Raw genomic sequence first — 17,619 nt, forward strand, 5'->3', positions numbered from 1 at the left:
AATAGATCTCTGTCTTCGGCCAGGTCTTCCCTCCGGAACAGCCTCTCTGCCACTCTAAAACTTGAGGAGAACCATCTCCGGTTCCGGAAGCACCTCAAGACCTTCCTCATTGCATCTGCCTTTGCTCCCCCTCTGCCCTGCTGATCTGCTCTCTCTTGGCACTGTGTACCTGGCCACCCTCTGTCCCCTGGGCCCAGGTACCTGCTCACCCTGCCACCCTTCTGCACTGCCTCCGGGCCATCCCTTGCACTGGGGACTGTATCTGTACCCATACAGTCCCCCACCCCTAATTTTCTTCTTTTTATGCACTTGTCAGACTTACCCAGTCTGCTGCCATACACACAGCACTTGCCACTTGCTGGCTGCACTACTCCTGCTTATTGCTCCATTATCTATTTTATTATGTATTTATTATTATTTATCTGTCTATCCTCTGCTCCGCACTTTCCACTCTTCTCCCTCACATGCACTTTCCCCCTTTTCCCTTCCCATGCACTTGAGCGTTCTCAGTGTCACTGTGCCTAGTAAGATCATTGTTTTGTTCTCCCCTGTTCCCCTCCCTTGCCTTGTCGCGCTCTGAAACACTTGTGTAAGAGCACTATACAAATAAAATATCATATCAAATATCATATCAAATAGCACTCATTTACCTGAAATGGACGCCACAATGCTTGAAGGAAGAGAAGAACAAACATTATAGAACAACAGCAAAAATAAAACCAAACCAATAGCACAAAAGATGTGTGTCCTTAATGTCCAAATGAGTCCAAGGTGAGCAAAGAATAGGAAAACTGGTTATAAAGGCCTGTTAGGTAAGATTTTCATAGTAATGATAAATCTTCCTGACCTGTGTCACCCCAGAAATTTTGCTTTACTGGTTGATTATTTTTCCTTATGCCTCAGTGAGTGGGAACATTTTTCCACACACAAAGTCTTTTACTCTTTTTATGGGTGTTATTTTTTTAGACTCTCCATAGTGCCGTTTTAATTGTATCTTCTTTGACAATGTTTGGCACATACTGCCCAACATTTGCCCTTTGGGCTCCCCTTTTAACTTTCTCCGGCTAACCTTTTGAGAACTACAGTTTCCAAAGGTAGAAAGGATCTTTGGATCCCTTCTACATTTTGTTAGGTGAAACCGGCACAGCCCACCTTATGTGGAGTGCTGGGGAGATGCAATGTATCCCCTTTCACACTAAAATGGTAACAATTCTGTTACAGGGACAGGCTTACCTTTAGTGGCTGGTGGCAGTGATACCTTTTACTAATTTGATGCACCTCTACCGTTGCCTGTTTGCACAGCTGCGGTAAAGGCACCCAAGGGTGCTCATTTTACCAAAATGGCTCATCTTCTTTTTTGCCATTTTAGTGTTTCTTGTCCTCCTTCCTTCTCCTGACATCCAGGGCAGGAAATTCCTTTGTGATTTTTATCTTCGGCGGGAGTCCTATGGACTCCCTGCCCAGGCTCCAGTCTGTCTGTGAAGGCAGGACGCAAGGGAGGAGTCCAAAACTCTGCAGCCCTTTGTCTTTCTCCTTGCCTGAATGGGGACAAATCCCAGTTGGGGACTGTCTGTCCAGATTGGACAGCCAGACTGCACCTTGTTGTAAAATGCAGGGAGAGAATGCAGAAGTTGTGCTGTAGTTCCTGTTAAATACTCCGAACCTGGAATCTGAAGACAAGTCGACCACCTGAACCAAAACCGAAGAGGATGATGAAGGAAAAGCAGCTGAGACGTTTTCCAGTGATCGGGGAGCTTGCTGTGTAATCTGAGCCGCTGTAGCCCTTCCTTCCAAACAACTTGGGGATTCCTAAAACGACGACTCCGATCCAGAGCCTGGGTAGACCCACTAGACTCAAGAAGACCTGCATTTGAGCCACCCCACGTCATGCTGTGGCCTTGCAGGGCTGCAATACCCTAATACCCTGGGACCTCGAGCCATCTGCCGGTGCACGGTCTTCCAAATTCCAAATCATGCTGAAACTTTGTGGGCATCCTGCTAGAACTCCAGAGACAAGATTCAAGTCTGAAAAGTCTCCTCACCAGAGTGCTGGACCTTTGTAACGACAAGCGATATTCGTTCTTCATCAGTGCTGTTTGAAAGGCGCTGAAACCACAAAGAGCCGCTGAATCAAAGGAAATCCATAGCTGGCAAAGCCCTCTCCCAAGTACTGCCGCAGGAGCCCTCTTGTCCCCACGACTGAGGCACAGGAACAAGGATCGGTTTGGTTTTAGCAAGGAGGAATCCAGCTGGAACATTTTCTTCAAACCAGAGGTATTGTGGGGCTTTGGGTACTTACCTTGTTGCCATAAGTCATGCTTTCTCACTTGAGAAGGGCACTTGCTTAACGTTTGGAGTTGATCTCAACTCCCTTTCCACAGGCTCAACAGCAGCTTGTGTTCCTCCAGTGATTTTTCTGAACTATATGACTTTGTGAAAGGCTTTATCCAAGAAGTGCATCAGAACTATTGACTTCGTCCATTTAACTTTGGCTGTCCTGATCCTTAAAGGCACCCTTCTGAAACTATTGGCTTCTATTGGATTTGGCATTGCTTGTCCCATCATAGATTTTGCTGCTTGGAAAGGCATGCCTAGATTTCATTGGAGGATTATAAGAAAGTATGTTCTAACCTTTCTGGAAAGTATATATAAGGTTGGTTTACTTACCCTAGAAATGTTTTGCCATTCTGAAAAGTCAATATAAGGTTATTTTATGGTTGCACCTCTTCCTCAAAAGTAATGCTGTTGGCTTTACTTAACTATTTCTTTCAGAAAATGAGTGTGTAAGATTCCCAACTGGGTCTTGCTTCCCCTGACTTGCTGTTAGCCTGTCCAGAATAAGTCTGCATTAGGTTTAACCTACCTAGAATGACTAACTGTGAGTCATTTACAAAGAGTAACACTGGGCTTTGCTTTCCCTGTTCTGTTTTAGACAGACAGAAAAACAGTCTTAGGTTTATACCTGCCCCAAGTTGCTGATAGTTCCTTAACAAAGTATATGGGGTTTACATACCTTGAGTTAGCTGTGTGTCATACTAAAATAAGTTAAAAGAATTACTGCTCATCTCAATCTGTGTTTCACTGATCTCAAAAGCACCTGTAATTGAATATTACATCCTTGGGTTTTACTCACCTAGTATAACTGTGTGTTATCACAAATGTAGTTGTGTTTTTACTGTACCTAGAATAAGTGTTCCACTATTCACAAAATGTATATTGTCCAGTTGACTTATTATGTGGTTTCTTGCTGAGCATCACGGTACAACCATTAATGTCTACTACCATGGTATTACTGAATGTAATCTGAAAGTAACCATTGGTTTTACTGCCCAAGAATAGGTGTGTCCTATACTGAATGTGTTTAAAAAGGGTTGACTTCCCTAGAACTACTGTTAGGTGTTCCAAATAAGGGCATATGCTTTGGTCTGTGTACCTACAAACATTGTATTGTGTTTTCTTTATAATGTGTTTATGACTTTGAGCAGTACTTGCCCTAAGACTTATCCTGGCCTAATTGTATTTAAAATAAACCTTTATTTTTGACAATACTCTGGTTGTCTGCGTTTCTATTAATTCTTTTGTGTGTTATAGATTCTTTGTACCGGTCTACAGCCCTCTCTTCCTCGTAAGATAAGCCTGGCTGCTCTTTCTGCGCTACCCTGAAATCACGTGCTACAGCCTTGTACTAAGAGTGGAGTCTTGTACTGTCTCAGTTGAATGGTTTTGATGAATTTGGGCAGAACTTCAGAAAAACTGTCCTAACAAGGCCTAACAGAAATAGGCCTATGCAGGGATGTCCATCAGTAGCTCCTAGCCCACAGTGGTGAATCCATGAGCTCACAGAGTCCCTTCAGAAGAAAACCCCTATGGACGTTAAGACGTCGGTCAGAGGGTGGGGCCGGATGGTGCAGGATAGTCACTTTAGCTGGCCACCAAAAAGAAAGCCCTCCTTCCCAAAGCACAGTTGTCTGGCAGGTTAAAGAGATTAAGCCAGAAACTGTGTCCAAGGGTATTGCCAGTCACTGGATTCTGGAGCATACTCACCAAGACGTGGCAGGAAGGTGAAAGGAGAGAGAAAAAAAGAGGGAGGCTAGAGGGGAGGTTGTAAGAAGTATCAAACAACCATCCTGTACCTTCCAACCTCAATTTGCTGAATTATGTTTGCCCTATCCTCAGATCTCTGGCTTCAGGCTTCAGCTGTTGCAGAGACTCATCCAGCTGTTGGCGACGGCAGCGATTCATAGTTCTGATTTCATCAATGGCACTCAGACCGCCTCACTCCCGGAAATGCAAGCTTCTACTGCATCCACATCCCAAGGCTGGCTGCCGGCTCCTCCCTTCCAGCCCTGGGCTCTGGATTACCATGTCAGCTACACACTTGCATTCAGCACATTCCACAATACTAGGATGGATGGTGCAGCGCCATGGTTAGGGCATAGTCAACTGTGTGCACTGGCATCCTCCGCCCCTTTCTCGCTCCTGCAACAGCTACCACCGCCGACCACTGGCCAGTATCAGACGGAAGCAGTAATTCCTGGCTCTGTTGCATGCATATCAGTTAGGCAAAAATTTCACGGACTGTCTAAAAAACTAAGACTCCGAGCATCCTTGGAACTACGCAGCACCATCCTAGGCCTTCATTCCAGTTTTTGGTGCATTCAGTGTGTGCATTGTTAACTCGAGGCACCCTACCTTGATTGCTCAGAGGTAAAATCTCCTGGATTGTGCCTGCTAAATTATCAACTATTGACCAAATTCTATGAAGTCTTTTATTGAAGGATATTGTCATGGTTCGTGCTCAAAATCCCCTGGATCCGATGGGCACACCCCAGTCACTGACTCCCATAAGGGCTTATCAAGCCCCAAAGGAGTGTCCCAGAACCTCCTGGACTCAGTCCTGGCGCTGCTGGCGGCAGGCTCATGAGATGGGTTAAATCGCATGGAACTACTTACTCAGTCTAGTGAGGCTGAGCCTTTCTGCTTACCCAGGGTGTGGCTGAGGGACTACTTTACCTGGAACTACTTGCAAGGCTATTTAAGCCACGCCCTGCAGGCAGAACACGCTTCGCGTTATTCTGCATTTCTGCAGCGTAACGCTCACCGTGTCTGTCCTGTCCTCGAACTGCTACAGCCACGCCCGTCCAGAAATCCATCCATCGGTACCTGGAAGAAGAAAGACAAGAGAAACGAAGTCAGTACAGCAGCAAAGGCCTTACCTGCAGCATTCCATCTATCCGTTGCTCCTTCAGCCGTTCCCCGGACCTCCGCACCTGCTGAAGGGAAGGTATCCGCTCAGGCATCTAATACTCACACGGGGTCAGCATTCTTCTGGAACATCCTCGGAGCGGTTCTTCCATTCTTCATTCTGGAGCCGCACCGCTTCTGCAAAGAAGGAAAAGAAACAGCAGGTTAGTCGCGCACGGAAGGGAAAACAGTTATTCAGACATTCAGCGCCACACGCCTGCACTTCTACTCACGTGAAGGAAATCTGCTCAGCATCTTAGGAAGAGTTGATCCTCCATTCAAAATCCACTCGAGACCACGCCTGAAAGAAAAGACAAAACACCAATCAAAAAAGGACTTGGGGATTAAAGATTTCAAGCACCTATACCAAGCAACCATTGGCATAGAGACTTACCTGTTTGACCCAGCTCTCCAAGACTTGGCAACTGCTCACCGGATCAGAGAATTAACTAGATCCAGGAAAAGGCTGTGTTAATTGCGCCCCTTGCCAGATTGCAGGATGGAGGGCCTACCTTACAAAACTCTAAGGTGAGATCAAAGAGGAGTGGGGCATCAGGTGGTTGAGGAGGTGGGTCCAATCCAACCCCACTCAGTAGCTAATATCTTATTCCGATCTTGCATACAAACGGCTCGTGGGGGTGATCATAAGAGAGAAGTCTTAGTAAGCATCATCATCTGCGCAGTACCACGCCAGTGCAGACATCATTCGTGCAGCCACGTGCTATGCCCCCGTGGAGACCAGGTGAGCGTGACAGATATCCACCTTTCAAGATCAATGTGGCCCAGGCCAAAGCCTCAACACTCAAACAGGAGATGATAACATTAACTTCTGCTTCATCTCAGGGTAACAGAGGTCAGTGTCAAAATGCATTTAACACTGAGGCTGACATTCAAGGAGGTCTCTTGAATTCCCTTTACATTTTCTGGGTAATGTAAAGAAAAACCCAGCAGTCTTCATGACTCAGAATTGGATCTGTACATCTTGAGGGATTTGGCCTTCTGGGGCAGACATCAATCTAATATTTAATTTATTTGAGGTCTCTTTAGTCTTTGAGGATTCTGATCTTGCTCATCAATTGCATTTCCTGCAGCCTACATGCCAGTACTTTACTGTGTTGAATGCCTTATCTATGTTCATCAATATGGCAGGGTCCATTCACCAAATGCTAGAGGCCACAATTACCACCCGGTCTTTCACACACAGGAGCAGAATCGACCCAAGTGAGTTTGGGCTTGAGGATTACAGTGGAAACATAAATACGCGGAGTCCCTCTTTAGTCATTAAAGCTTTGATCCCTCATTGGAGGCTTCCATAAAATCAGGGGAAAAAAACAAGATTTCTAAATGATATTCTATGTACCCCAAAGTATTCACAAATCAAGGTCCTGCCCATAAATGGGACCAGGTATATGAGGGAGACTGCACATAGTTCTAGAAGACTTAACAAGCACATTTCAGTGCAAACATATCTTTGCAGGCATAAATGTGGGGCAAGACATTTGCAGGGTCACACTACTTTGCATCCTAAATTCAAGGTGGATCATTGACTTCTGCGGTGCAGAGGAAAGTACAGGCACTGGAATAGCCAACAGAACTGTTGAACATTTGGGGTCCTGAACATGCCCCCTGAACCTTGACCATGAAAGAGGGAATGATGTGTAAGATCTCAACCTTGCATAAAACCTTTAAATGTAGGTTTGCAACATCGTCCTAACAATTGCTGTTCTCCACGGTCCGCTGACACTTGAGTGTTGTTGGCACCATTCATCTTTTCCATAAAATAGATTTAGTGATATGATACACTCAGTCCAGTTGCACGGCCAACAGAACAATGCAATATTAGTGCCCTAAGTCGTTAATGAATCTAATCCAATAATAATGAAATCTAAGTATATATTATTAATGCCCTTTTAGTAAATAAGGTTCGATACTTTCCCCAGTTGCTACTCTCCATTTTGAAACCATACAAACTCTCCCTAGGAAAGATAAAGGATTTTGGGATTCATTTTGGGCTATCACTTGAGGTCTGTTTGCTTCAGTACTTTTGTTTCTTATCGCAGGGAAGAGGGAGGTGAGGGCCGGGGACTCCGTGGGCTCCGGGCAGACCAGGGCATTATGGACTGCCACCAGCAATGACCACATATTCCACCTTTTGCAGGTCAAGGTTCTTCAAGGTTCATCCCAGGCGATAATCCCAAAACTCAAGAAGGAACACAAGGTGGACAGTCTGGACTTTGTGTTTATTGACCACTTCAAAACGGCATATGTCCCGGACACCAAGCTGCTGGAGGTAAGCTGGAGACTATTCTTAAAAATGTTGCCTCTCATTGCATTATAATCCCCAGGGTCCTGCGGTAATGGGTTTCGGGCCACCTTCTATGGAACAGTCGATGCTGGCACGTTTAGTGTACATTTATTACATGGGCAGGCGCTTTGTCATAACCACTTTGACATGTGTGAAACTAAAACAAGGAGAAAAGATGCAACATGCAAAAGATTCTTACTTTTTTGTAAAGCACTGCTAGGATCCTCTTATCCTAAACCGATGTTCCACGAATTAACATTGTATTGATATTTTGGCTAAAAAAAGGAATGAATCAGGATAGCTTAACATATGTTGAAAGGGCATTGAAATCTATTCAGAGCAATAGATCAAATGTAATGATGTTTCTGGCCCTGAAGAAGCACGCTCTGGGCACAGATAGTCAAACTAGAAAGTGTGAAACACGTGTTGGCCTTTAAATTATGTTCATCAATGACTGTAACCGAGGAACCAAATAGCTCCTAGGGACAAGGATAATGTAACCAATATTTGTCTCATGTTTTTGATGATTCTGTGTATTCTCCTAAAGAATTCTGAGATAAAGTAAAGTAACCTGCACGCCACCTCTTAATGAGTGCAGTGGGTGTTTGCAGATACTGGAGAAAATGATGGTAATTCAGTGGCAAATAAGCTGAATTGCAGGCAAAATCTGTTACCATTGCCACCACTCAGTCCCATGCATGTACCACTGCTTTACAAGTGGTGGCACAGAGGTGCAAGTCCCCATTTCTGGAGTCGATTGGACTCCATGAGGATTTTTGTGGAATTAACGCAAGCAGTAATTCCAAGGATTTTTAGGGGTAAAGTGGAGCCATTCTGCTGGAAGTAGGTCCTCCACTTTACCTCTAAACCTTATAGTATGGTGCTGCGGTAATACAGTGGTAAAGTTGCATTAAGAAAATTGCCAAACTACTTGTAATTAAGCGTTAGTAACACGTTTCATAGGCTGTACTGGGACAAAAGGCCGGGCATCACAAGTTAATGGCCCGAGCAAAGCAAGGGTGGTTAACAAGGGCACCAGGATGGTTACCCCTCGGTATAGCCCATGGAACCCGTTACTACCGCTATTAGTACCCCGGGTTATCAAAGCGGTGCCAATAAATAAAAAAAGTATTGAACTCTTGCTCTCTTAAGTGATTGTCAAATGTTTCCCCACTGCACCCACTCCTGACACAGTAAATTGGCCACCTATCCCCAGGCCCTCCACACCTGAAGGACCACCTCTCACCTTTGTCTAGGTATGTTTTTGGCACGGGAACAGCACACCTCCCTGTGTCTAGACACGGCCCAGGCATACTGCAGCCACTATCATTACTCAAAACTATTTGGGCACTGTGGATGGGATTTAAAATATAGGGTAATATATGTTCCTTGCCACTGTACCTGTTTCTCTCTGATTTTCAGTCACATGTTCTCAAATTAACTGCCTTTCTTTCATTTCCTGTCTGAATTTAGCATTCTGACTAGAATAGCCAGAATAGCCAGAATAGCCAGAATAGCCAGAATAGCCATGTGTTGCCTCAAGAACACACCAGCCTTCGAAGAGATTTTTTTCAAGGGTTTTATTAAGTATTGTGATAGGATCTACGCTCCTCCCTTCTCTTCCTCCCGCTCTCCTCTTCCTCACCCGCTCTCATCCTCTCTGTCCCACCAATGTCCTTCCATCTCATGTCCACTGCTACTTTACCCTTCTACTCTTCCTTCCCTCTACACTCTACTACTCTTCACTCTTCTCCCACTATCCACTCCTCCCACTCCTCTCTATTCCCACTATACACTACACTCGACCTCTCCTTCTCTCACAGTCACCCTGCTTTCACGCTCTCACTCACCTTTCTCAATCACTCTCACATAATTCAACTACTTTTGCACTCTCTTCCTTCACCATACACACACTCTCACGCACAAGTACCACTTTCTCTCACCAACCAATACTTCACCTTGCGCGCACTCTCTATAATTCTCTTCCATGCTCAACTCTGCCATCCTCCCGGTATCCCAGTATGCCTTCTCCTCCCTTGACCTCCCCCGAACAATCCAGATTACCCCATTCTTCCTGTCCCATTTTATCCTCCTTTTCACTATTCCATTGGCTCGCAGGCTCAGCTTGTTCCCCAGGCCAATCTGAGCCTTTCTCTCCCTCACGGGCAGGGTAACAGTGATGGGAAATATAGTGCCAATTAAGCCCCGCCCCTTTTCGAACATTCGTCTGCTGGTGACCCGCAATGGCTGTCCGCTACAGCCAAAGTCTCTTTCAAAGTTCGTGTTCTGTGTTGGATGAGCGTCTGGACTGCCGGTCTGCCCTGGGCATGATCCGCCAGCTTGATGTTCACCACAACCTCACTTTCCAGCGGGCTGTATATTCCATTCTCCACTGCAAGGAATTCTGGTCTTGGCGATCCTGAAAGGCGAGAGGGAAAACACAGGCCAGCATGTTGTACAGCAGGTTTGGGATGATCAAAATTGGAACTCTCCAATTGTAGCCAGGCATATGTAGAAGGGAGAGAGACTGGGGCACTCGCAGCCCCCTCTCTCTGCCTCTTGGACAGGTTTGGCTTTGGCAAACACCATGGTGGTCCGCCTACCGTAAATTGGGAGGGTTCCCATTCCTCGTTGACATGGTCAGGTCCCTGACCCGGTGACATTACATTGAACCCGTTGCTGACCTGAGAAGACTCATATGCTGTTTCACTGGTGGCTAGTAATTCTATAAAATGTTGTAGCTCCTTCTTTGGGGGTTATTATTTGCACTGACAGATCTGCACTTCATTTATACCAGTGGGATTATTCAGGTAGCAGGTTGGGGAAATTAGGGATGCAGGACTGGGCCTTAGTAGTTGGTAGTTGGAGAGGCCTTCCTCACCCAGACTCTTGCTAATTCTTATACAAACACCCTGTTTTGATTTCCTTATGCGTCCGCTTGTTCCAATTGTAAATTTTGTGATTTTTCTTGTCTGGCAATGGCATTTTCTTTGGCCATTTGCGGTCGTTGCTGCTTTACAACATTCAAATCATGATACGGCTGATCAAACTCAGCCTGTGATTTAACCTCTTTTTTTCTGCTGTTTCTTGGCTTTCTTTTAAATGTAATTTCAGAATCACATTATCAAGCAAGCCATTAGTGTATAGTTGTATCATTTGCTTAGTAAATTATCCTTTATCTGTATACCCAGATAATAATCGCTCTTGCGAATCAAAAACTCTGCATTAAGTTTCTTTCACCTGGAGGTGTGTTTAGATTTAATTTTGCACCTGTTTTATGATGCTTTTCCACAGCTTGAAGGGTATCTGATCAACTTCAATTTCCTCTTGTAAACCTTTCATTTCTTTTAATCTGAATGTGAATTTACTGCATATTTATCAACTCGTCCAAACTCTTTTGGGCAGAATCAAGGTAAGTGTTAATGTCGGCAGCTCCATCTGCTACCCTTTTTTCAAGAAACCTAGAGTGGCAAAGCAATCCTGCAGAAAGATTTGGGAACATTTACATCTAATATTTCCTGTAGCAGTGAAATATAATTCTGTAGTGGTTAATCCAATGGCCCTTTACTTCCGTAATGCCATTTAACATGTTTGGTACTCTGTCATTTATCTGGGCCTGCCGCAGCATCTATCTTATGTTACCCAATCACATTTGAGGAATAACTTGGACAGGGCATTCATAGGTGCCATGTCTGTCAGACATTGTTGAGGTCATGTGCATCGCACACCGAGCCCTCCACAAAACGGGCCCAGAATTCCTCCAAGACAAGCTTACCATCACATTAGAAACCCTAGATCTGGCTCTGCACACCTTGTGACCACCCCTTTCAATTCCACCAGAATTGGAGCATCCTCCTTCTACGTTCAAGCTCCCACGTTCTACGTTCAAGTCACTTCCTATGAGCATACACAGAGGAAGTCCCTTCCTCTAAGCATACACTGCAATGAGGACTGTATCTCCTTCATAAATGCCCTCAAAACCGGCTAATTCCCTCCAGCCACCGGAGGAATTGCCCTTTCACACTCATGACTCCTAGGCTGGAGACAGTCTGTGCCTCCCAATATTTCTACAGAACAGGCGGGATGACTCTGACCACTCAGCTACATCACTCAGCTACATCAAAGGCAAGCTCAAACCGAGCATCAAGGTACGTAGTGTGAGAAACCTGAAGCTGTCTCACCTGCTAGTCCCCGGAGATCTGTCGTCCAATGGACACGGCCATTGCTATTGGATCCAGTTCTTGGGGGTGGACCAGTAAAGGAGGATCACCTGGGCGAGGGGTCTTCGGGGAGTGGAAGTGGGACACTCAGGGTTGAGACGCGGCATCCCCTTCGCTGTAACACCTTTTCCCCATCCTACCCTGTAGGATATTTAGAGGCTCTAAATCCCACCCCCTTTTCCCGCACAAACACTTTCTTACACTGTAACAGACAATGGACTAACACCAGAGCTGTTTACCTGACATGTCCCAACCCACGGGTCAGGCGGACAATAACCACGCATACCTGATGGCCCTCTACCTTCCCACAGGGATAAAAGGCGGAGCAGGAAAGCACACTTTGAACAAGGCCGAACGCAGGAGGAGACAGCTACCCCAAACCGGCAGTTCAAAGGGAGAAGAAAGGCGGTGAGACCTAGAAGGACGACGGAGGAATTGCCTTTGCCCTTTTCAACTCAAGTCTACAAAAACCGCCAAAGGGTAAAGCATAAGACCGGGAGTTACAGCTGGCGTGTGGAGCAGCAGATGTTAATGGTACACGGGGACCTCCTGCATTGATAACGGAGGCGGAGAGACAAGCTTGCTACTGTGGTACTATCCTTGACTCTAGAGATCAGAGAAGCCAACGAGTTCAGCACAGCCAGTGAGTCGAAGGAGACTGATAGCAAATCGAACTGGGTTGAGCCCAAGGTTGCAAGTAGCAACATTTTTGAATGCCAGGAATTCGCAAGACAAAGAACTTGTGTGTTGAACTATAAATAAATCTCAGTTAAGGTCCAGGTGCAGAGTGGTCCGGTGCCACGTGGGTGCACATTTGAAAGGCTCTGACCGGCACCTGTTTTGAAACTACAAGAACCAGAAGGCCCTAGGAATGGGTGGTGTAAGACATCAGAATGGTCCTAAAAGGGTTACATCAAATCCCTTTCACAATTGAAAGTATCTGACTAATTGCCAAAGGAAAGCTAGGTGAAGGAAAACCCACTTTACAACAAGGTTATGAACTGTGAAATGTGGCAAGCGTGAACCCGAGAGAGGGATGCCGAAAGAAAGCTAGGAGAAGGAAATGATTAGGGTTTGGAGGAAGTTTTGAAGCATTGACGGTCCACTGCGCAACTCGTTGGTTAAATTGATTTGTCCAATGTGTCCTGCAGCCTATAACATGGTTTGTCTGGGAGCTAAAAACTCCAAAGGTTCCCAATGCTAGTAGGTATGGGTGGACATGCAAACCTTGTTTAATAATGGCTCTGGTGAATGTTTGGAACCATTAATTTCCTGTTAGTCGATTTGAAAGAAGTTAGCAACTCTTGGTTCGCGTTCACATGTAAGATTTATTTGTTGGTAAAAATCCAATTGTCCTAGCACGTATGCTAGGTGCATGTGAGGAAAAAAGCCAACACGTGTTTCGACCAAAGTCTTTACCATGGAGGAGGGCAAGTGGCAATTGGTCCTTATTAAGGGCGTCTGGGCCTTAAGTATTCCAGCAGTGTCCGTTCAGGTAAGCGGCTAAGTAGCCAATCTGAAGGTTCTCGGGTCAGTTCCCGCCACCTTTGTTGTTCGGAATATTCTTGAATGACATAGAGCCGGACGTATGAGTCTTAACTTCCTGCTGAATCAACGCGTATACTTTAACTAGCGAGTTAAGTACACCTTTTAGCAATGCCAATGATGGAATGCTCATCTCTTTGCCACCTTTAGGCCGTGGCGGGTTGTAAGATGAGTGAGAACTTGTGGATGAGGCAGTAGAATAAAGTGTGGAGTCCAGCTGCTCTTCAACTTCAATTTTAAATGGGTTGTGGTGTCCAAACATGGACAGGAAACATGATGTGCGCCGGGTTCAAATGTAAGGTCATTGGATGGCGTGTTCAAACCGATCGTAGTGTGAGCCCTACTGTAGATCTGGTTTAAGGGTCAGACTGTTTGGGGCTGAAAGGAAGAGGTTGGCAAGTCCCCAAGGCTCACACTGCGTGGCCTGAAAAAGTATGTATTCTTTTTCTTTATATTCGTAGAAGTTAGCGTGAAATACCGACAAGACATGGCTATCTTGTTTCCTGGCAGGGAATATTCCAAAGTTTCGAGGGCTGCTTGGGCAGGGGGCTGGAGCTGAGGTGGGGATGAAAACACCAGCCTGGCCACAGAGGAGGTGCACGCAGGGGGAACCAGCCCATTTCTCTCCTCTGAGGCATCCCTTTGTTTACTACGTAAAAAGTACCATTCTCAAAATGTGTAGAATAAATGATCCTTACCGCCTGCTCCTCAAGTAATTCACAGTCTTTCCGTGGTGCGCCCAGGTTCACGGAGCTCCTCTGCCTCCAACTGCGCACAACTGCACTTAGGAGCACTTCACGCGCTTTGCGTGCGTAACAGTTTTTAAAGGGCTCCTTCTTCTCAAGGCTCCGCCCCTTTCCATCATCGGGTTGGCACATACCAGAGCGAGTCATCCTCCCGTCTGCCAACACAATGTAGGTGCCCAACACCGACCTTGTTTCCATCTGAATCTCCTGTCCACAGCTGCACTTAAGAGCTTTATATTGCATTATGTTAATATTAAGAGACTATGTTTTACCAAAGATAACATAGAAAATAATACTCCCCATACAGAAATCAGTTTAAAAAATCGGGTAACTGTGGTTGGTGGAAAGAGAGGGAATTATGATAAGAGAAAATAAACCCACAAAAAGTAGAAATGATCTGATCTGAAGGTTGCACTGAAAAATCCCATCGCATCTAGTGAATTACTTTGCCCCACGCGTTAAATAGTTGTTCAGCCGTCAACATTTTGGGACCACCACCTTGTGGTTGCCAGAAGGGAGACCACTGTGGTTCCCCTCAGATACCCAAAAGGAACAAGGGAAGTCCATGGGTGGGGCTGAAGATTTGAAAGATCCTGAGTGCTCAAATGGGCTAAAAACCAATTACCTGCTTCTAAGTTTGTACACAAATAAATGGCAACTAAAGCCAAACATTCCACAAAAAGCTAACAATGTGACTCAGATAATGACCACCATGGAATGGGAAACGCCATTGCAAAGCTGTGTATGTAGAGCAGGGATCGGAAACCTGCGCTTCTGCAGTTGTGTTGGATTAAGACTCCTATTATCCCCCACAATTGACTTTTGACGGCTGGGGTTGGTGGGAGTTGTAGTCTAAAACATCTTGAAAGTTCCCAAAGCTTAGCGTGTCATAGGACTTCAAAACCGAGAGACTGTCGCCCATCCCCTATTGGAGAATGAACATTTTCTCTGTCATTCCTAAATCATTTTTTTTGACTTAGTCTCTTTTTTAATTCTCAATACATGTTTTCTTTTGGATTGTGTGTTTGTGTGTTTATGATCATTCTGTTTGCAGAAATGTGTTTGGAAATGCATGGCGGAGTGATCTCACCATTTTTTTCCTTTCTAGGAATGTGGCTTGCTCAAGGCTGGCTCTGTTCTACTGGCTGACAATGTTATAACTCCCGGTGCCCCAGACTTCCTGGAGTACGTCCGAACCAGCGGAAGATACGACTGCACAAACTTCCCATCACACGTGGAATACTCGACTGAGGAAGATGCGCTGGAAAAGGCTGTGTATAGGGGCTGAGTGTGACATCACACGTGACCAATAAACTGCAGATCTCTATGAATACTTGTTCGCTGCCATTTATTTTGGAAGATTGTGGGAATTTTATGGGTCCTATGGTAGTCAGTGGCAGAGCAATGTCAAATATATGGGACTTAGTTAATGCAACTCAAAAATGAGTGTGTGTGTATCTATATAGATATAAATATATCTATATCTATATCTATATTTTTTTTTTTTTCAAGGAAACACTTCAGTTGCAGGGATGTTCAGGCGAGCACTTAATGCAACAAAACCTCTGAAATTCAGCTAAAGCCACCTTAACTTTGTGACCCCTCTTGTACAGCCTATGACCATGATCACATCACAAATCACATCACTGATGGCATCACTAATTACATTACAACAGTAACTGGCATTAAGCATGGCCTTCGGTCATGGCCAGTGTGCATGGCCAAATATATTTTAACATAGAAAAGGAGGTCTGCGTGCCCCTCTGCGAGAGAAAACATGGCACGATAACTTGTTCTGTGGGAATGTGCCCACACAGGGTCCGCAGCCACATGTTTTAGCTCAGTGCACCTTTCACATTGGAGGAATCCACATTTCTATATCAATCTTTGTCCCGCCCACTTGAGCAGTCCAGCACCGAAATGCTATGGCAATCCTTCTTTGAACAAGAGTGCCAACAGCAACCCCAGATACGTTTTTCAGCCGCGTCGGGCCTCATCAGTGTGGTGGAGGTGTGCCTCTCTGAGCACAGCGAGCAAGGGGTCCATGTCTGGATAACCCTAGGTAATTTAGGGTGACCAGCCCCAAGTTCCTTTAACATGGAAAAGGAGGTCAGGGCACCCATCTGCAAGAAAGAACATGGCATGATAAACTGTTCCATGGGAATGTGCCCACTCAGAGTCTGCAGCTACATGTTTAAGCTCACTGCACCTTTCACAAAGGAGGAATATTCATTTGCATATCAGTCTTTATGTTCGTCCCGCCCACTTCCGCAGTCCAGCACCGAAATGCTATAGTAATCCTATTTTGAACAGGAGTACCAACAGCAACCCCAGACCCATGTTTTGGCCTCGTCAGTGAGGCTGAGCTGTGCCTCTCTGAGCACAGTGAGCCCAGGTCTGCCCATGTGTGCGGGACAACGACTGATATGCAGATGGACAGTTCCCTTCTGTGAAAGGTACAGGGAGTTAAAGTGTGGCTGCGGACTCTTGAGAGGGTATCTTCTCAAAGAACAGGACATTTAGGCATGTTCGTTCTCGCAGAGGGGTGCTATGACTATTTATTTTTCTTTCAAATATTTTAACACATGAATAGGTACTAGTTATGGGCAGTGGTCACAACCTTCACCCATGTGCACTGAAAATTTCCATTTGCCACTGTATTTTCCCTTTTCATTTGCTATCTCCCAAAAACCGATTTCCCTACTTTATATCTTTTGCCCCGGTGTGCTGATTAGTATTCTCTAAAACTTAGCCTATCTTCCAAGTGTAAGCAATACAGACTTTCTTCTATTCTGTCCTCTAGCAGTTGTGAGATATAATCAAAACCCCATTCTTGCATTTTGCTCCAAAAAACAGGTTTCCCTTTCTTTGCTGGCTTCCCATCTTGTGGTGGTGGGCTTCACCCCAAATCAAATGTTCCCCTATATTCCTACTCTTTGCCACTGCCTTCCATTCAAAGGAATCAAGTTTAATTGGGTTTGGGGGTGAGTGTTGCAGGGGGGAGTGCTTAACTGTAGGTGTCATCACTTTGTGGTAAATTGTTATTTTTCTGTTTTGCCATTAAAAACATGAACTAACTGTAGTAGGATATGTTAACCTGGTTGTTTTGTAGAGATTATTGCATTTTGTGTTGCCACAACTTTGGTGGCTGCTGTAATTTGATTATACTCCTTTACATTGAATAATAAATTAATAAACATATTATTGCTACACACCGGCCCGGTTCCTAGTCCATTGTGACCCGGGGTGTTTGTGGAGGTTGGGTGCAAGACGGTTTGGAGGCCCATTAAAAAAGAATCTGTAGTATATTAAAGATTAAAAAAGTGCTTTATTGTGCGCCACATCCATTGTAGGGGAAGGAGTTCTCTAGTTGGCGAGTGCCGTGCAATCTACCATGACAAAGTGGGGCCTCGTGCTGTGATTGAGAAAAGTGTTTTTCACCCGTGGCAGTGCAGCAAAGCAGACTACCCATTGAAGGTATTGTTACTTTTAGTGGATAGAAAGCTGGGTTGCATTGTAAAGGCGCCATCCAAAAACGTGTACCCTGGGTATCAGGGCT

The 17,619-nt window shown here is 45.2% G+C and overlaps 1 protein-coding gene across 1 annotated transcript in view; it reads left to right on the forward strand.

The window, feature by feature from the left end:
- Window positions 1–15,391, forward strand: part of LOC138492667 (catechol O-methyltransferase-like) — a 96,322-nt gene extending 80,931 nt beyond the window's left edge. The window contains exons 4-5 of the mRNA XM_069619986.1: window positions 7,403–7,534; window positions 15,169–15,391. Of these exons, the coding sequence (XP_069476087.1) occupies window positions 7,403–7,534; window positions 15,169–15,348 (312 nt within the window). The 3' untranslated portion in view covers window positions 15,349–15,391. The remainder of the gene's footprint in view (window positions 1–7,402; window positions 7,535–15,168) is intronic.
- The last annotated feature ends 2,228 nt before the right edge of the window (window positions 15,392–17,619 follow it).

The sequence above is a fragment of the Ambystoma mexicanum genome, chromosome 10, assembly GCF_040938575.1.
Source record: "Ambystoma mexicanum isolate Mex_15411 chromosome 10, UKY_AmexF1_1, whole genome shotgun sequence".
NCBI classification, from domain to species: Eukaryota; Metazoa; Chordata; class Amphibia; order Caudata; family Ambystomatidae; genus Ambystoma; species Ambystoma mexicanum.